This window comes from Lissotriton vulgaris, chromosome 9 (assembly GCF_964263255.1).
Source record: "Lissotriton vulgaris chromosome 9, aLisVul1.2, whole genome shotgun sequence".
NCBI classification, from domain to species: Eukaryota; Metazoa; Chordata; class Amphibia; order Caudata; family Salamandridae; genus Lissotriton; species Lissotriton vulgaris.
The window spans coordinates 573,280,105-573,301,865 of NC_141697.1; the positions used below are offsets into that span (position 1 = coordinate 573,280,105).

The 21,761-nt window shown below is 47.8% G+C and overlaps 1 protein-coding gene across 1 annotated transcript in view; it reads right to left on the minus strand.

The window, feature by feature from the left end:
• Positions 1 to 9,954: 9,954 nt before the first annotated feature.
• The window catches only part of LOC147691854 (maestro heat-like repeat-containing protein family member 2A), an 80,600-nt gene continuing 68,793 nt past the window's right edge, over positions 9,955 to 21,761 (minus strand). Inside the window, exons 15-16 of the mRNA XM_086936691.1 lie at positions 11,952 to 12,035; positions 9,955 to 10,020 (exon numbers count right to left, since the gene is read on the minus strand). Of these exons, the coding sequence (XP_086792817.1) occupies positions 9,955 to 10,020; positions 11,952 to 12,035 (150 nt within the window). The remainder of the gene's footprint in view (positions 10,021 to 11,951; positions 12,036 to 21,761) is intronic.

The following is a 21,761-nucleotide window of genomic DNA, read 5'->3' on the forward strand; positions in this document are numbered from 1 at the left end:
CCGGTTTCTGGCTATCAGCCGTCTTCAGCCAGTATAGCTTGACTCCACTGGCGCAGTGAGCACGGGACCCATGTCTGGGCACACCCTTCCCACATAGAATGAACAACAAAACAAACAAGATGATGGACGGAATGTTGCACAATGGCAAAGCATTCACCCCCAGTCACAGATCCTGGTTTAATCCATCATTATTTTGCTCACCAAGCCACCCACCCCAGTTCAGACATGGCCATATGCAAATCAGTCTTGACCCTGTCCCTCATGGGAACAGTCCAGCCCGAACTCCCAAGCCATGTCTTCCCTGGACCGGAATCAAGCATCCTAGGACCGGTTTCTGGCTACCAGCCGTCTTCAGCCAGGATAGCTTTACTCCTGTGGCGCAGTGAGCACGGGACCCACGTCTGGGCATACCCTTCCCACATAGGGTGAACAATAAAACAAACAAAATGATGGACGGAGTGTTGCAAAATGGCAAAACATTCACCCCCAGTCACAGATCTGGGTTTAATCCATTGTTATTTTGCTCACCAAGCCACTCCAGTTCAGACATGGCCATATGCAAATCAGTCTTGACCCTGTGCCTCATGGGAACAGTCCAGCCCGAACTGCCAAGCCATGTCTACCCTGGACCAAAATAAAGCATCCTAGGACAGGTTTCTGGCTATCAGCCGTCTTCAGCCAGGATAGCTTGACTCCTGTGGCGCAGTGAGCACGGGACCCACGTCTGGGCATACCCTTCCCACATAGTGTGAACAACACAACAAACAAGATGATGGATGGAATGTTGCACAATGGCAAAACATTCACCCCCCAGTGACAGATCTGGGTTTAATCCATTGTTATTTTGCTCACCAAGCCACCCCAGTTCAGACATGGTCATATGCAAATCTGGCTCGACCCTGTGCCTAATGGGAACAGTCCAGCCCCGAACTGCCAAGCCATGTCTTCCCCGGACCGGAATCAAGCATCCTAGGACCGGTTTTTGGCTATCAGCTGTCTTCAGCCAGGATACCTTGATTCTATTGTTGCAGTGAGCACGGGACCCACGTCTGGACATACCCTTCCCACATAGGGTAAACAACAAAACAAACAAGATGATGGACGGAATGTTGCAAAATGGCCAAACATTCACCCCCAGTCACAGATCTGGGTTTAATCCATCGTTATTTTGCTCACCAAGCCACTCCAGTTAAGACATGGCCATATGCAAAGCAGTCTTGACCCTGTGCCTCATGGGAACAGTCCAGCCCGAACTGCCAAGCCATGTCTTCCCTGGACTGGAATCAAGCATCCTAGTACCGGTTTCTGGCTATCAGCCATCTTCAGCCAGTATAGCTTCACTCCACTGGCGCAGTGAGCACGGGACCCATGTCTGGGCATACCCTTCCCACATAGAATGAACAACAAAACAAACAAGATGATGGACGGAATGTTGCACAATGGCAAAGCATTCACCCCCAGTCACAGATCTGGGTTTAATCCATCATTATTTTGCTCACCAAGCCACCCACCCCAGTTCAGACATGGCCATATGCAAATCAGTCTTGACCCTGTGCCTCATGGGAACAGTCCAGCCCGAACTGCCAAGCCATGTCTACCCTGGACCGGGATAAAGCATCCTAGGACCGGTTTCTGGCTATCAGCCGTCTTCAGCCAGGATAGCTTGACTCCTCTGGCGCAGTGAGCACGGGACCCACGTCTGGGCATACCCTTCCCACATAGGGTGAACAACAAAACAAACAAGATGATGGACGGAATGTTGCACAATGGCAAAACATTCACCAACAGTCACAGATCTGCGTTCAATCCATCGTTATTTTGCTCACCAAGCCACCCCAGTTCAGACATGGCCATATGCAAATCAGTCTTGACCCTGTGCTTCATGGGAACAGTCCAGCCGGAACTGCCAAGCCATGTCTACCCTGGACCGGAATCAAGCATCCTAGGACCAGTTTCTGGCTATCAGCCGTCTTCAGCCAGGATAGCTTGACTCCTGTGGCGCAGTGAGCACGGGACCCACGTCTGGGCATACCCTTCCCACATAGGGTGAACAACAAAACAAACAAGATGATGGATGGAATGTTGCACAATGGCAAAACATTCACCCCCAGTCACAGATCTGCGTTTAATCCATTTTTATTTTGCTCACCAAGCCACCCCAGTTCAGACATGGCCATATGCAAATCTGTCTTGACCCTGTGCCTAATGGGAACAGTCCAGCAACGAACTGCCAAGCCATGTCTTCCCTGGACCGGAATCAAGCATCCTAGGACCGGTTTTTGGCTATCAGCCGTCTTCAGCCAGGATAGCTTGATTCCAGTGGCGTAGTGAGCACGGGACCCACGTCTGGGCATACCCTTCCCACATAGGGTGAACAACAAAACAAACAAGATGATGGACGGAATGTTGCACAATGGCAAAACATTCACCCAAGTCACAGATCTGGGTTTAATCCATCGTTATTTTGCTTACCAAGCCACCCCAGTTCAGACATGGCCATATGCAAATCAGTCTTGACCCTGTGCCTCAGGGGAACAGTCCAACCCGAAGTGGCAAGCCATGTCTTCCCTGGACAAGAATCAAGCATCCTAGGACCTGTTTCTGGCTATCAGCCGTCTTCAGTCAGGATAGATTGACTCCTGTGGCGCAGTGAGCACGGGACCCACGTCTGGGCATACCCTTCCCACATAGGGTGAACAACAAAACAAACAAGATGATGGATGGAATGTTGCACAATGGCAAAACATTCACCCCCAGTCACAGATCTGGGTTTAATCCATCGTTATTTTGCTCACCAAGCCACCCCAGTTCAGACATGGCCATATGCAAATCTGTCTTGACCCTGTGCCTAATGGGAACAGTCCAGCAAGGAACTGCCAAGCCATGTCTTCCCTGGACCGGAATCAAGCATCCTAGGACCGGTTTTTGGCTATCAGCCGTCTTCAGCCAGGATAGCTTGATTCCAGTGGCGCAGTGAGCACGGGACCCACGTCTGGGCATACCCTTCCCACATAGGGTGAACAACAAAACAAACAAGATGATGGACGGAATGTTGCACAATGGCAAAACATTCACCCCAGTCACAGATCTGGGTTTAATCCATCGTTATTTTGCTCACCAAGCCACCCCAGTTCAGACATGGCCATATGCAAATCAGTCTTGACCCTGTGCCTCAGGGGAACAGTCCAACCCGAAGTGGCAAGCCATGTCTTCCCTGGACTGGAATCAAGTATCCTAGTTCCGGTTTCTGGCTATCAGCCATCTTCAGCCAGAATAGCTTGACTCCAGTGGCGCAGTGAGCACGGGACCCACGTCTGGGCTTACCCTTCCCACATAGGGTGAACAACAAAATAAACAAGATGATGGACGGAATGTTGCGCAATGGCAAAGCATTCACCCCCAGTCACAGATCTGGGTTTAATCCATCGTTATTTTGCTCACCAAGCCACCCCAGTACAGACATGGCTATATGCAAATCAGTCTTGACCCTCTGCCTTATGGGAACAGTCCAGCCCGAACTGCCAAGCCATGTCTTCCCTGGACTAGAATCAAGCATCCTAGGACCAGTTTCTGGCTATCAGCCGTCTTCAGCCACGATAGCTTGACTCCTGTGGCTAGTGAGCACTGGACCCACGTCTGGGCATACCCTTCCCACATAGGGTGAACAACTAAACAAACAAGATGATGGATGGAATGTTGCACAATGTCAAAACATTCACCCCTAGTCACAGATCTGGGTTCAATCCATCGTTATTTTGCTCACCAAGCCACCCCAGTTCAGACATGGCCATATGCAAATCAGTCTTGACCCTGTGCCTCATGGGAACAGTCCAGTCCGAACTGCCAAGCCATGTCTTCCCTGGACCGGAATCAAGTATCCTAGGATCGGTTTCTGGCTATCAGCTGTCTTCAGCCAGGATAGCTTGTCTCCTGTGGCGCAGTGAGCACGGGACCCACATCTGGGCATACCCTCCCCACATAGGGTGAACAATAAAACAAACAAGATGATGGACGGAATGTTGCACAATGGCAAAACATAAACCCCCAGTCACAGATCTGGGTTTATCCCACAAACCTATGCCCGCACAACATCTTCAACCTTGAAAACCAAAGGTTATGCAAGGAACTCACCACCCTACTCACTACCTCTATCACCTCTGCAACATTTCCTGATACCTGGAAAAATGCTGAGTCAACTCATGACAAACCTGGAGCAGAGCTAGCTACTCAAAGCCTCCCAATCTGGCTTCCATAGCATTCACAACACCGAAACTGCTCTGATCGCAGCCGCCGATGACATACAAATCCTCCGCAACTGAGGAGAAACAGCAGCTTTGATCCTCCTTGACCTCTCGGCAGCCTGTAATCCACACACTGATTGAAAGACTCCACTATATCGGAATCCAAGGGGACACACTCAGATGAATCACCTCCTTCCTCACAGGAAGAACCCAGAGGTTTGATCTCCCACCTTCACCTCTGAACGCAAGGAGGTCGACTGAAGTGATCCCCAGGGCTTAACCCTCAACCCCACACTCTTCAACACATATATGACCTCAGTGGCGAACATTGTCAGATCCCACGTTCTCAACATAATTTCCTATGCAGAGGACACCCAACTCATCCTCTCACTCACCAACAACCCCACCACCACCAGAACCAATTTCCACAGATGCATGCCAAATGTTACCGACTGGATGAAAAACAACTGCTTGCAGCTGAATACATACAAAATGGAAGTACTGATTTTGGCAACAGCAGCAACACATGGAATTATTCCTGGTGGCCATCAGGCCTCACTCGCTCTAACCATGCCTGAAACCTCATAATATTAATTGACAACAAGTTCACCATCAGATCAACGACTTCTCCTCTGCCTGCTTTGGTCACTCTGCTCATGCCATGTAAGCTCCTCAAGTTGATCCCCTCACACAAGAGGTGTACCGTGACACAATCCATACTCACCAGAAGACTGGACTACAGCAATGCCCTCTATGTAGGAATTGCCACACATTTCCTACAGACACTTCAGAAAATACAGAACGCTACAGCCAGACTCATCATTGGCCTTCACCGATGAACCTATATCACACCCCACCCCAGGAAACTCCACTGGCTCCCCGTACAGAAAACATGCCAATTTAAGCTGCTGATCCATGCACACAAGGCTCTACACAACCAAGGACCTGCCTACATTAACCACCGCCTGAACTTCTACCAACCGTCAAGAAGACTACGTTCTGCCCCCTTTTCACTTGCCCGTACTCCCTGCATCTACCGAAGTAGAGGACTCTACTTCTCCCACATCACAGCAGAGACCTGGAATAGCGTCTCCACGTACCTCCGGACAATCACCTCACTTTCATAATTTCAAATTGCTCTCAAGACCTGGCTGTTCGAATAAGCCTGTGGGGCCTACAGGCTAGGGATGAGCGGAAAATCAGTTCCGCTCGCTGATTTTGCGGATTTTCGGTAAATCCGCGATCCGCGAACCCCCGCGAATTTACTGAAAATCCGCGAGATCCGCTAGCGGCGGATTTGGGGGGCAAAAGTTCAAGCCTGTTGAACTTTTAACTATTTTAGGATGGCGCCGGCAAGCTGCCAGCACCATCCTAAAATAGTTACTAAGTTAGCTTCAACAGGAAGCACTAATAGATAAAATAAAGCAGGTGCTCGAGCACCTGCTTTATTTTATCTATTAGTGCCCTGATGAAGCTAATTTAGTAACTATTTTAGGATGGCGCTGGCAGCTTGCCGGCGCCATCCTAAAATAGTATGTGTGACTGTTTACTGTTTTGTCGAGGCTGGGTAGGTGTGCGTTTTCCCAATATCTATCGTTGCAAATTAGCTTTGATGCTTGATGGAGGCCTTTGCATAATTGACTTTCACAAGCTCAATCCCTGTGCAGTTCCTGTGACCACGAGCTTCTCTGATCCGTGCCTGTCCTTTTATACACACAAGAGGCATGTGAACTCGCATATAAGCCCCGTCCTAACACACACTAGTGGTGTGTGCACCGTCTTCGCACCCTTTACCCACTTGATGGACAGGTCACTCGAGGGACCCCGGCGCTCTTTGGTGTGATGGCAAAGTTAATCAGCACCCCCAAAAATGTGTGTTTTGTCGAGGCTGGGTAGGTGTGCGCTCTCCCCATATCTATCGTCGCAAATTAGCTTTCATGCTTGATGGAGCCTTTGCATAATTGACTTTCACAAGCTCAATCCCTGTGCAGTTCCTGTGACCACGAGCTTCTCTGATCCGTGCCTGTCCTTTTATACACCCAAGAGGCATGTGAACTCGCATATAAGCCCCGTCCGTTTGGCCCCTCCCCACACACTAGTGGTGTGTGCACCGTCTTCGCGCCCTTTACCCACTTGATGGACAGGTCACTCGAGGGACCCCGGCGCTCTTTGGTGTGATGGCAAAGTTAATCAGCACCCCCAAAAATGTGTGTTTTGTCGAGGCTGGGTAGGTGTGCGCTCTCCCCATATCTATCGTTGCAAATTAGCTTTCATGCTTGATGGAGGCCTTTGCATAATTGACTTTCACAAGCTCAATCCCGGTGCAGTTCCTGTGACCACGAGCTTCTCTGATCAGTGCCTGTCCTTTTATACACCCAAGAGGCATGTGAACTCGCATATAAGCCCCGTCCGTTTGGCCCCACCCCACACACTAGTGGTGTGTGCACCGTCTTCGCGCCCTTTACCCACTTGATGGACAGGTCACTCGAGGGACCCCGGTGCTTTTTGGTGTGATGGCAAAGTTAATCAGCACCCCCAAAAATGTGTGTTTTGTCGAGGCTGGGTAGGTGTGCGCTCTCCCCATATCTATCGTCGCAAATTAGCTTTCATGCTTGATGGACGCCTTTGCATAATTGACTTTCACGAGCTCAATCCCTGTGCAGTTCCTGTGACCACGAGCTTCTCTGATCCATGCCTGTCCTTTTATACACCCAAGAGGCATGTGAACTCGCATATAAGCCCCGTCCGTTTGGCCCCTCCCCACACACTAGTGGTGTGTGCACCGTCTTCGCGCCCTTTACCCACTTGATGGACAGGTCACTCAAGGGACCCCGGCGCTCTTTGGTGTGATGGCAAAGTTAATCAGCACCCCCAAAAATGTGTGTTTTGTCGAGGCTGGGTAGGTGTGCACTCTCCCTATATCTATTGTCGCAAATTAGCTTTGATGCTTGATGGATGCCTTTGCATAATTGACTTCACTAGCTCAATCCCTGTGCAGTTCCTGTGACCACGAGCTTCTCTGATCCGTGCCTGTCCTTTTATGCACACAAGAGGCATGTGAACTCGCATATAAGCCTCGCCCGTTTGGCCCTGCCCCTCACACTAGCGATGTGCACCGTTTTCCCGCCCGGTAATTACCCACTAAATCTGCAAAATCTGCGAATCTGAAAATTCGCGGATTTTGCGGATTGCGAATTCGCAAATTCGCAAAATTCGCGAATTGCGAATTCGCAAAATTCGCCCATGCCCCCATGAATACCCTATCAGGTGATTAGCCATGCTTTATAAATCCTGATTGATTGTTCGATTGACCTTTTCCCTGACAAGCATTGGTCTGCTCAACTTTTCTACCCTGAGGGCCTAGTGTTAAAAGGGTATACGTGTTGCTCAATTTTTGGTTCATTTGTAAGCTTAGCCACAGGACGCCATTGGTAAAAGGCTCTCACTGTTATAAATTAAGATTAGTAACCATTTTCTGTCTTGGGCCACCTAAAACTGATACAACATGTCTTAATAGCTACCTAAGAGACATCTCATTTTGCCCTGTAACAGTTATAGTCAGTGGATTAATCGGGATAGGAGTAACAAGTAAAGTGGGCCTGCTGCAGTCTCAGTTCATGTAATACATATTGTCTCAGCTGTCAGTAAACGTGTATAACCTCTTGTAGTATGTTTTTGCCGACCACTAATTCCTGTTGGTCTCTTGGTAGGTGAGAGGTGTATTCTACTAATGCTGGCCACTGCTGACAGGTAACATTAATGGACTCGCCCACCCTGGCTCCTTGACATGTGGTAACCCTCCTTGATATCACTTAATGTGCTCTGAATGTGTTAAGAGAAGCTCTTTGCATTGGTAATGATGATTTTGGGCAGGTATAATAGCAAGTAATTTTTTTTCATCATGTGTTATCTTCGGTTGCAGCTACAGCTACCCATTAAAAATACATTTAACAAGTGATCATGTCCCTGGAATGAATGTGACTTCTTCTGTCAACAGGAACTCTATTCCCTGCCAAGTAGGCTGTAACCACAGGATGCACTTTCTGTGGAATATTTACTTCATCAGCCACGATTTAGTAACATTGAGGTTTCTTTTGTATCTGTTACACTTAACAAGCCCTGATGGATAAGGGCGACAAATGCAAAAACAACAGTTGACCGAGAGAATGCAGAACAATGTCATACATTAACCCCAGTACAGAGACTGGGCCTAAATCCATCGTTTTCCGCTCACCATGCCATTCCAGTTTGAACCCAGCTATATGCAAATCAGTCTTGACCCTGTGCCCCATGGGAACAGTCCAGCCCAAACTGCCAAGCCAGGTACTCCCTGGACTGGAAACACTGAGCTACTCTACAAAATTCAAGACTCTGTGAAGTCCCTAAACAGGCAGTAGGTGTTTTGTAATCAGATGGATTATTTTTAACAATGTGATCCCAACCTGATAAATGCCAGTCTTAAACTCAAGGGGGCAGATACCAATGCTTACTCATGTCCCCCCTTGCATCTGAACCAGATTTTCAGAATTATTATGCTCCTCTTTTGAAATCACAAAGCATCCATACTGGGATTACAGCCATGCTCTTGGTGGCTGTATTTTCAGATGATACATCTATGAATTCATAAAAACAAAGGGTCTGATTCACAAAAGTGAAGGTCCACTGTCTTTCTCTTCTAAAAGGTTTTGCACCCAATATTTCCCAACATAGATGTATTTCTTTGATGACAACTGCTTTAGACAACCCTACCCCAGAATCACTCCTCCTCCAGCACCAATGGGATGTGATCCCTCAGTCTCTCCATGTTCATTGTTGGTTACATATTTCTCTAGACTTGAACACCTATGTATTTCATTCCTTTTCAACACACCCAATTGTAATGTAATTTAAAACATTAATCAAAGGCCTTCTGCCAGAAGTGCTTCTGGAATTATGAGACTATGAAGGTCCAATTGTACTCTTGAACGTCTCGTACAAGAATATTGTTGCACACTAATGCCATGGACAAAATATCGAAGGACAAAATATTGAATGGTATATGCAAAGAGGGGCAGATATATTTACCATACTTAACTCCACATAAATGAAGATATATGTATATATATTTTTGGTACACATATGTGGAATTAGGTACAGAAAATCTGTTCATTTTTACCTTTTGATATTTTGGCTCGCTTTTTTGTCAGTTATATTAGTGTATGGCAATATCAATGTTCAGGAGGCACATTTGGAAGGCTATATTATGGGACACAGTGAAAATTATGCAGCATAATTTATTACATTCTGGGAGAACACTATTCTGCTATTTTATCACCCATTAATGCTGTTCTCCCAAAAAGCTTTGCCTCTCTTATACCAGTATAGCACGTGGGTGAGGTAATCTGGTGAGTAGTTAATGTTTGCTGTGGCGCAGCACCATGTGCTATTTTTGATTATTCTAAACTATCAATACATTTATTTGTGGAAATCTGTAATCTATGTAGCATAGGGTGGAATATTTGGTAAGTACAGCAAACCCAAAATTGTATAATAGAAGCGCCTGGCTAAACTCATGGGTAACAAGCAGCACTGTACAAATCCACCTTGCATTTACATTACATTTCAGTGACCCCATTGATTAGTGATGGTTTGTTGTGTTATCCTTTCAATCCGATAGTACTCACACTGTCACTGACATTGACAGAAAACAAAAGCATCAAAATCTTACCTCACCCTACTTAGAAAGTATGTAGTCGCACAACTTGAGAGTGTTTTTCATAACTTTGATCATGTCCTCGAGCTGGTAGATAGAGAGAATGGAAATGAGAAGGCTATTTAGATATGACAACATGCATAACAGATGACTTATTTTTCTAAAAAATGGTAAACTGTGGACATTGCCAGTAACAGGTTGATCCCAGGGAATAGGAGATTGTTTTCTCTGTTGCTCATTGTCAATGCAGCTGAATCCTTTGCCTGGTTTAGAAGTGAGATAGAAAAAGCTAAATTTGCTCCTAAGGTGAAAGGGAATTTTTGATTCCATAGTTCCTTGCTCGTCCACAAATACGATCAAACTCTGTGTACTTTGTTCTCTTCTCTCACAGAAGAGTTTAGTCTTGTAGTTAGAAGGGTAATTGTTTCAATTAATTCCTGTTTCCAGCAAGAGATAGCTTCCACCTCTGTCCATTTACACTGTGCACTAAAACCAGCGTTGAAGTTACGAAATCGGTTCTAGCTCTCTAAGGGTACCACTGGATGAGAGACTGAGGGCCAGATGTAGGACGGCTATTACCGGTCGGTAACGGCTGGCCAATTTACAGATTCGGTAAATACCGAATCGTTATTTACGGATTCGGTATTTACCAAATCATCATTTACCGATTCGGTATTTACCGAATCGGTAAATTACATGTAGGAAGCACTTTGAAGAGTGCTTCTGTGCTTTAAGGATTCGTTATTTACCACCAACTATTAGTTGGTGGTAAATAACGAATACCTCTGTAAATGCAAATCTGTGCATTTACACTAGTGCCATGTGGCAGACATACATGCCCTTAGGGCATGTATGTGTGCCACATGAGCACACAAGCACTATTCAGGGGTTCAGCAGGGTGTCAATGTGACACTCTGCCACCCTTGACTCTTTCTCTATTTTACCGAATCGGTAATTACAGATGCAGTAATTGACATTCATTCCTATGAGCCTCCAGGCTCATAGGAATGAATGGCAATTACCGAATTGGTAAATACCGATTCCGTAAATACCAAGGGCCCGATGTAGGTAATCCCAGATTACCGATTCTTAAATACCGAATCATACCGATTCGGTATTTAAGAACTGGCAATAGGGATGTAGGTAATTTTACCGAATTAATTACCGAATCGGTATGATTCGGTAATTAATGAATCAGTATTTACTGGCTCTGTAATTGCCATTGATTCCTATAGGCCTTGAGGCCCATAGGAATCAATGTCAATTACTTAATTGGTAAATACCGATTCGGTAAAATTACCGAATTTGCAAGGGGGACAGAGTGTCACTTTGACACCCTGTTGCACCCCTGATTCTGGCTTGTGTGCCATGTGGCACACATACATGCCCTTAGGGCATGTATGTGTGCCACATGGCACAGGTGTACATGCACAAATGTGCATGTACACAGGAATTCATTATTTACCATGTCATAGTATGTCATGGTACATAACGAATTCTTAAGGGCCGGTGGCGCTGTTTTCAGTGCCACCTACATCACAAATTTGAGATTCGGTAAATTTACCGATTCTGTAAATATATCGAATTGGTAAATTTAAGGCCCCCTACATCTCAATCACCAAATACCGGTCGGTAACGGCCAAAATCGGCCGTTACTGACCGGTATGTGGTGACCTACATCTGGCCCCAAATCTTAACGATTCGGTAATTTTTACCGAATTTTTAGCTACATAGCATTTTCCGATTCGAAAATACCGAATCGGTAAAATTTGGTGTTTTCGAATCGGTAAATACTATTTACCTACATTTAGTCCCGAGTGAGTTACTACACCATTCGCTCCTTGGTAATATTGTAATGAATTCCTTTTGTTTCTGAGAATGGAGTACAGTTTCCATGGGCAGTTATTCCTCTGGTATCTTTTGGATTTACTTTGTTTTGTGTAGATGGAATGGAAGCTACAGAGTTTGAGAGAGAGGGCACATGAACTTGATGGTATAGAACTTTAAAGAAGACTCACATATTTCTCAGCTGCAATGGTGGGCATGTCGAAGGCATCCCTGTGTTCCGGTGGTGTTACTTCTTCAAGCAGAATAGATGGATCCTGAAAATATAATTAAAATATCAGCATTACCAAGACCGTTGTCAACACATCTAGACTCTCATGAGTCTCACAGAGACGGAAGTCACAAAAGGCTGCACACCTCAAGAAACTAAAAAACTGTGAAAAACATTTGTACAAGAAATAGCATACTATGTTCTCTTCCTAATGAACAAGTTACTTACCTTCGGTAACGCTTTTTCTGGTAGATACAATATCTGCCTGTGGATTCCTCACCTTGTGAATATTCCCTTGCGTCAGCAACATTCGGAAATTCTTTTTGTAGCTTCGCGCCGACGTGGATCCGGACATCACAGAGGCACGGCACCGCTCGCGACTCCGCTGACGTCACCAACGCCTATAACAGGCCCACGCCGGCGTGATGACATCAGTTCCGCCCTTTTTTCCGTGCCTTCGAGGCACACGGACGGACCGATGACAGTAGACATAAACACAGTATACGCAGTATAGAAATCAAGGTAACACACACAGTGTGAAGCAAATGCAATAAAACATTTGAAATAAACAACTCCTTGACAATAAAATAATACATTAAAGAAACTCTGGCATAGAAGAGTGGACAACGGGGAGGCGGGTGGGTCAGTGAGGAATCCACAGGCAGATATTGTATCTACCAGAAAAAGCGTTACCGAAGGTAAGTAACTTTTTCTTCTGATAGATACATCTGCCGTGTGGATTCCTCACCTTGTGAATAGAGTCCCACAGCAGTCCCCACTCCCGGAGGAGGGTGTCCACTCTTCTAGACCAAGAAATCCTGAAGGACAGAGCGCGCAAAATGACCGTCCCTCCTCACTTCGGAATCCAAGCAGTAATGCTTCGCGAAAGTGTGGAGGGAAGACCAAGTTGCCGCTCTACAAATATCCTCTACAGGCACACCACTAGCCAATGCAGAGGTCGAAGACTTAGCTCTAGTAGAATGAGCCCTTATACCCTCTGGTGGTTCCTTACCGGCCAAAGAGTAGCAGATCTTAATGCAGAGGACGATCCATCTCGACAAAGTCCTCTTATGGACCGCTCTTCATTTCTTGCAGCCAGCAAAGCCAATAAAGAGCTGGTCATCCAAGCGACAGTCTTTAGTCCTGTCCAAATAAAAAGACACCGCCCTCTTGGGGTCAAGACGGTGTAATCTCTCCTCCTCCTTGGAAGGGTGTGGGGGAGGATAAAAAGTAGGAAGGGTAATGGATTGACCAAGGTGGAAAGAAGTCACCACCTTTGTCAGAAAAGCAGCCCTGGTCCTAAAAACCATTCGATCAGCATGAATGGTCAAGAAAGGGGGATTGGAACTAAGAGCTTGAAGCTCACTAACCCTCCTTGCCAAGGTTATTGCAACGAGGAAAACGGTTTTGAAAGTCAGGAGCCTCATAGGACATTTGTGAAGAGGCTCAAAAGGAGCACCCATTAAAAATGTCAAAACTAGATTCAAATCCCACTGAGGCACAATAAAAGAGGTAGGAGGGAACTTATTAATGAGGCCCTTCAAAAACCTTAAAACTATAGGAGATTTAAACAGAGAAGGCTGGTCAGGCAAACAGATAAACGCCGACAGCGCTGACAGATAACCCTTCACCGTGCCAACAGCAAGCCCCTGCTGTGCCAGAGAAAGGGCAAACTGGAGAACATCAGATAAATGGGCCCTCAAAGGGTCTATGGACTTCTCCCTGCACCAAACAACAAACTTAGACCACCTATAAGAATAGATGGACTTAGTGGAGTCACACCTGGCTGATAAAATGACATCCACCACATTGTGAGGGAGAGAAAAATAAATCAGGTTGCCCCGTTCAATCTCCAGGCATGAAGGTGTAATGTCTGGAGGCGGGGGTGTAGAACCTGCCCCTCCATTTGAGAGAGGAGATCTGCCCTGTGAGGGAGACGGAGCGGCGGGTGAGAGGAGAGGTGGAGAAGGTCTGAGTACCACACCCTTCTTGGCCAATCCGGGGCAATCAATATGACTCGGGCCCGGTCTTGGCGAATTTTCCTCAGAACCCGAGGAATCAAAGGTATGGGAGGAAACGCGTAAAGGAGTTGCGAGCTCCAACTCAACTGAAACGCGTCCCCCAAGGCTCCTTGCATCGGATACTGGAGACTGCAGAAGGACAGGCAGTGAGCATTCTCGTGAGTGGCAAACAGGTCCACCCGAGGAGTCCCCCACATCCGAAAGATGTCGTGAACTACCTCTGGATGGAGCCTCCACTCGTGATCGGCAGAGAACTGCCGACTGAGACTGTCTGCACGAACGTTCTGAACCCCGGCCAGATGATTTGCCATCAGACAAATCTGATGGTCCTGAACCCAGGACCAGAGACGCAGAGCCTCTCTGCAGAGACACTGCGACCCTACTCCTCCCTGCTTGTTGATGTACCACATCGCGGTCGTGTTGTCCGTCAGGACCTGAACAGACTGACCGTGAAGGGAAAGGAGGAAGGCCTTGAGCGCCAGACGTATCGCCTGCAACTCTAGAAGGTTGATATGAAGCAACCTTTCCTCTGGAGACCAAAGACCTTTGACCTCCAGGTCCCCCAGATGAGCACCCCACCCGAGAGTGGACGCATCCGATATTACTGTGGCAACCGATGGAGGAATCTGAAAAGGCTTCCCGTAAGACAGATTGCCTTCCACGCTCCACCAAGACAGATCCGCTGCAGTTTCTCCGGAGATCTTTACCGACTCCCTGAGATCCCCATTGTGCTGATACCACTGCCTGCGGAGGCACCACTGGAGCGCCCTCATATGCCAGCGTGCATGGTTGACCAACAGAATGCATGAAGCCATCAGACCGAGCAGGCGAAGGACCTTCAGGACTGGAACGACCGCTCCATTGTAAAACAAAGGAATCATCTCCTGTATGTCGCGAATCCTTTGAGGTGGAGGGAATGCATGACACACAGTAGTGTCCAGTACCGCACCTATGAACAGGTTGCGCTGAGACGGCACCAGGTGAGACTTGGGTACATTTATCGAAAAACCCAACCTGTGCAACAACTGAGTTGTCTCTTGCAGATGATGGAGCACCTTCTCCGGCGACTCCGCTTTGATCAGCCAGTCGTCTAGATACGGAAACACATGTATCCCCATTCTCCTGAGATGAGCCGCCACCACTGCCATCACCTTGGTAAAGACTCGAGGCGCAGTAGTAAGACCAAACGGAAGGACCACAAACTGGTAGTGTTGTGACCCAACCGTAAAACGGAGATACTTTCTGTGCGACTTCAAGATGGAAATATGAAAATGCGCATCCTGCAAGTCGATCGACACCATCCGGTCTTCTTCCAGCAGCGCTTGAAGAACCTGCGCAAGAGTGAGCATCTTGAACTTTTCCTGTTTCAGGTAAAAGTTCAAGATCCTGAGATCCAGGATTGGCCGAAGCCTGCCATCTTTCTTGGGGATCAGGAAATACCGGGAGTAGCACCTCTGACCCCTTTCCTGCTCTGGAACCACCTCTATAGCACCTTTTCGGAACAGAGCCAGGACTTCCTCCTGCAGGAGAAGCAGGTGGTCCTCCGAACAATAACCCTGGCAAGGAGGGTAATTGGGAGGGAATTCCTGGAAAGGAAGTGCATACCCATTCTCTACAAGATTGAGAACCCAAAGATCCGATGTTATTAATTCCCAATCTTGTAGAAAATGAGTAAGCCGACCCCCCACTGGGCTCACATGATCCGGAATGGCGGATCTAGGGCTGCTTTGCTGCGTTGGCCGGGGGTTGGGAAGGAGAGGAGGAGGAGGAGGAGGAGGAGGAGGAAGTTTGACGACCTCTAGGGCGGGATCTTTGTCTGCCCCTGTATGACTTGTACAGCGTATTCTGCTGCTGTTGAGGCTGCTGCTGGGATGGTCTGTAAGAACGAAAGGAAGATCTTCCAAACCCCCTGAAGCGTCTACCAGTCGTACCTCTGGACTGAAGACCCAAAGATTTTGCAGAGGCCCTACTGTCCTTAAAACGTTCCAAAGCAGCATCAGCCTTCTTGCCAAACAAACCTGAGCCATCAAAAGGCAAGTCCATCAAAACAGACTGGACGTCTGCAGAGAACTCCGATGATTTAAGCCAGGCAGCCCTCCTAGTGGCCACGGAGGAGCCCATGACCCTTGCCACTGAATCAGCAGTGTCCAGACCACTCTGAATCACCTGTCTCACAGCTGCTTGAGTGCCTGATATCACTTCCTGAAAATCCTTCCTGTCATCCTCAGGAATTTTCGGAATCAGCTGCTTGACAGAATCCATCAAGGCATGGATATACCTTCCCATCAGACACGTTGCGTTGGTTGACTTTAACGCCATACTGGCTGATGAGAAAACCTTCTTGGCACTCTGATCTTGCTTTCTGGATTCTTTATCCCCAGGAACCTGTGGAAAAGCACCAGCAGATTTCTTTGAGCAGGCAGCTTGCACCACCAAACTCTCAGGCAAGGGATGAGTTGATAAAACGCAGGGTCCTCAGGTGCAACTCTGTATCTCCTCGCCACTGTTCTAGAAACTGCAGGAGCAGATAAAGGTTTCTTCCAAACCTCATAGATGGGCTCAGATAAGGCCTCGTTGAAGGGTAACATAGGTTCAATAACTGACGAGGGTGAATGAAGAACCTCAGTTAAAATATTAGGTTTATAATCAGCAGTGGCAGATCAATATTCAATAAACTCGCTGCTTTTTCTATAACGGTGTGATAAGGCACAACATCCTTCGATGGTACATTTGACACTGAAGCCAATTCCCACTCAGACGACAGTTCAAGCCCACTGGCCTCACACAAGTCTTCAAAAGGATCCTCAGAATCCCGTAACTCCCCTTCTTCAGTATCTGAATATTGACATCTTTCCTCTTCCAGAAGTCTCTGGGTCTTTCTCCGAGATCTTTCCTTCATAGTGGAAGTCAACGGATTCGGAATCGACTCCGACGGGGTCGGTGCCGGCGTCGAACCCGAAGTCGGATGATGTTTTTCAATACGAGGTCGGGCAGAACCCTGCCTCGGAGTCGTAGGTATCGGCGTCGATGAGACTGGCGTCGACGGAGTCGGCGTCGAGCGCTTTGGCGTCGAAGACACCGGTGGTGTCGGAAAATGCCAATGCGGTGGTATAGCCGGCATAAAAGGCATGAAGGGCGCAGGGGCGTAAGCCTGGGGAATACCCACGTTAAAGGCCATTGGACCCGTGGGACCAACAGGTGCACCAGACGGGAACATTGCCCTGGAATAGACACCAAACATGGCGTTCAGGAACTGAGAAGGATCCTGACCTGGAGTTGGAAATTCAGGATATGGATCTCTGGGTCGTTCCTGAGGAGGTGGAGTCGAAACGACGTCGACCTCTTCACCGAGTCCAGGAACCGGGGTCGACAAACCCGCAGGCATCGGAACTTCGACTTCACCAGCCCCCTGCTCCTCACCTTCATCCTCCTGACCAGAAGGATTGGATGGAACCGGAGAATGGACCTGCTTCTGAGATTCGGGTGAATCCGGATGTGAAGCTTCACCAACAGAGTTATGTTCCGACTCCGAAACCTCCACTTCCTTACTCAGAAGTTTGACCTGGGACTTCGGTCTTGAACTAGAGTCCTTTCCGGAGTGATGACGTGACTCATGGCTCCTCTTCTTATGTTTCTTCCTCAAAGACTTCGAAGCGTGAGCCGAAGACGACTCCGAGCGTGACCTCGAACGAGACCTAGACGTCGATCTCTACCTCGACCGACGAGTTCGAGACTTCGAAGACTTTTTAACTATCTTATTTTTAAGTTTTGCCACAAGGAGTTTCGTCTCCCTTTCTCTTAACGCCTTCGGAGTCATCTTCTTGCAGCAAGGACAGTCCTCGACGTCATGGTCGGAACTTAAACACCAAACACAGCATTCATGAGGATCGGTGATAGACATAGTCTTGCCACATTCGCCGCAAGCCTTAAATCCAGTTTTCTTCGACGACATTTCGAAGAATATAAAGATAGACTCAATAATACCGAAAACCGTTAGCGGAGTCGCGAGCGGTGCCGTGCCTCTGTGACGTCCGGATCCACGTTGGCGCAAAGCTACAAAAAGAATTTCCGAATGTTGCTGACGCAAGGGGATATTCACAAGGTGAAGAATCCACACGGCAGATGTATCTATCAGAATGGGCATTTAACGGCCTTAGCACCTTGTGTTCATCCCCTTTAAAAGCAGAACTATTACTTTTGCGAGTAATGGATCAAAGATGCAGAAACAGTGACTAATGGTAAGCTGACAGTGTACAAGTGTGCTGTTACCAGAAGTGGTCACTCTGCTCTTGACCCAAGAAATTGTGTATGTCTCTTTCTAAACAATACAGTATCTACCTTATCTGATGAATACCATCCTGGCTCCCAAAGTTCTCGCCTACTATTGACAAGTCACTCACCTCCACTACATTGTAAAGAGCATCAAGAAAGAAATTACTGGGAGGAGTTGCCAAGTAGTGTAAGATGGAGGCTACATTTTACGTGAGCTCCGTGCCAGTTCCGAGAATCCTGCTGAATCCGACCCTTAGGCTACCTTTTTTTTAGCTGTAAGCACCGGTGTGGTAGCTAACCTCCTTTGGCCCACAGAAGCCCATCCAGGGAGCTCGGGATGAGAGATAATTTTGGTGATCAACAGCATGGGTGTTCGTACGACCTGCCTGGAGATGTGCCTGCCGGTGACAAACATCACCTGAAGCTGTGAACTCACAATGGTGAACCCCCCTGTGCATCGACTCCTGGGTTGCGCAAGGGAGAGAAGACAGCCAAATGGCCAGGGTGTGGCACAAAGCCGCTTTCACTTCCAAGCGGTGGCTGGAAACAGCAGAACAGGGACCTTAGAGTGGAGGAGCGTGACTGGGTGCCACACGTGGGCAGGGCTGCAACTGCAAACTGGGCGAGCCGACTATGGGGAAACCTTTTCTCCGATGCAAACATCCATGTTGCGGCCCCTACTCTTGTAACCTTTGTCCTACCCAAGCCCATGCAGGGAGCCAGGGATGAGAGAAAAGCATTAGGCAAAAAACGCCTGCTGCCAATGTACCCATCCTGGAGCTTCAATCCCACAGCGGTGATCCATCTTTACCTCCGTATTGACTCTTGGGGCACAGAGGAAACAGCCACATGGGAGGGGACTGGTAGGGACCGCTTTTCACGTTTAGGCAGCCACATCGGACTGTGACAGCAGAGCCGAATTGGTGGGCCACATTAGAGGAGATTGGATAGGCAGCATGAGCATCCACGACTAAGATTACAGCCCAGGTGGGCCGGGACCCGCACAAGATGTCTCGCCCCAAAGGTAGGAGACTGGGTACATGGCTTCAACCTCAGGAGGTGATACCCCTCTGGGAGCCCAGAAGTCCTGGGAGACTGCCAAGGCCAATGGGGGGGGGCAGTGACGGTCGCACAAGCCCAGCCTTACTCCACCCCTGATCACCATGATGTCTCAGGAGGACATCTGGAGAGAGGAGGGGAGAGAGGGGGGCCCCAGCATTGGGCCAGTAAGACATGGTCTCACAGAGACAAGCTTGGGCAGATGTCCCTTGCATTGTGTGTAGGGAGGGCTATTCTGTTCCCTCCCAGCTGGTAGACCTGCCAGACGGCGTGGGGGACCAGCACCCAGAGAAATTCCTCACAGAATAGTTCAGAACCAGGGTCCCGGATTGTGAGCTATCCCCCTACTTTGTTCTGGAAAGGGCACACAGAGCGCTGGCCCCATGCCCTCCGCCGGTGACACAGCCTAGAGCCATTATCATTAGGGTACTGAACTTTGTAGGCAGAGACTCTATCCTGCGGCAGGCACACCAACATCCAGACGTCCTTTGCACTGACTCCAAGTTGATACTCTTCCTCAATTACACAGTTAAGTGCAGCTCCTTCGTAAATGTTAGAGGTTAAGTGGAAAGTCAGGGCTATGTACATTGAATGTGCTGATGTACCCTGCCAAACTAAAAGTTATGTATCAGTAGGGAAACATTTTTATTTTAAAGCCCGGAAGAGACTTGGATCTGAGCGGCAGGGATGAAACAACTGCCTATATCAACAAAGGAGCCAATGACATCTCGGGAGACTGAAGGCTGAAATGCAGCAACCTGGTAGGAGGCCAAATCTGGTTATAACAGGAGGATAGACATAGGGCATCTTCCTCATAGAGCTCTGGTGAGTACCAGGAAGGGGACCCTACTAGTGGATGATGAGATAATATTCAGCGGTATAGAGGAGGGGTTTAGTCCCCTTCCTTTCTTTCCTCCATGTAGAGCTACAAGTGTTTTCTCATTCATGGAGGGAGAAGAGACACATTGCCTCTTCGGAGAGGGGCTGGCCCGAGGCAAAGCACTTCCCACTACACAAGATTATTGTGGTTACTTTATTTTGATTAAGTATTACATTGTATTGTATTTTGTTTCTATTGGGGTTTCTTGTTTTAGAGGCGAAAAATGCTTCCACTTTAGAGGCATTGAGTAGAGGGTTGTTGGAGGGACAGTTGGGTACGTTAGGGTTGATTTTGGTCACAACACTACGTCTCATGCAAGACAGATTGCGGACCCCAGTAAAATGGGTGGAATGACCTGCCATGACCTCTGACAACAACACCATCCATTACAAGCAATTGTCTTGGAATTTCAGTGGGTTGTTGGATAAAATAAAATGCATAACAATCCTTCGACAGGCCCACAATCTGGTCCTAGTGGTTCCATTATTGCAAGAGACACATTTTCTTGGGAATAGGGGTGCTTTTTTGAACACTAGGTCTTTAATCATGCAGGGTTCACTAGGGGTTCCAGAGGAGTTACTTTTCCCCTGATGGTCGTGGACACTATCTGATATGCCATAGATAGATATGTGGTGGATACAGGCTTCCTGTTTGGCATTCCATTGGCAGTAGTGTCTGTGTATATTCCACCGACCCTGCAGGCGACTACGATGAAAAATCTGATGACAGTTATCACCTTAGGCCTGGATGAGGAGCTTATCGTAGGGGGGATTTCAATGATGTCATGTACCTACAACTTGATGTGAAAAGAGGGGCTAAACCATTGCATCATGGGCAGAGTAAGTTCCCATATTATTCCCACTCCCATACGTCACATTCAAGACTAGACTACTTCTTCCTCCCAGCTGCTGGACTCTGATAGTCGTCAGGAGCTACAATTCATGCAGGGGTACTGCTGGGCTAATCACCAATGTAATTAACTATGGGGCTGGGGAGTTGTAGGTCTAACATGCACTGGAACCTTTAGGTGGGGTGGCTGAAGGATGTTAGGTTTTAAGAACACATGAAGAAAAAGATAGAACTCTACTTAAGAGCAAGCTCCACAACAGAAGTCTCCCTAATCACATTGTGGGAGGCAATGAAAGCAGTTCTTTGGGGGTTAATAATAGCATACCCTGTGGTAGGAGAAAGAAAAGTACAGCCTTAACCAAATGAGAGATTGTGACACATTTTGTAATCTAGAGACTACTAAGGAGGCCCTTAAACAGAAACTGATGACTCATGCCAGGGCACCAGTGTCTGATTTTTAAAAACCGAGAGTACGAATTTGAGGCAAGACAGGAACATTGCTAAACAGGCTTGCAGCCAACTTTGGAAGACAGGTTTGTCCCATAGACATGGGGCCCGACAGTGAGGTGACCCATTACAAATCACACATTACTATGAGGCACTTTACCAATCGAAGCCGCCGGGCGGGTTGGAGCAACAAAACCTCTTGCCTGCAAACCTGGTCATGCCGAGGCTCTCCAGCAGTGGGAGG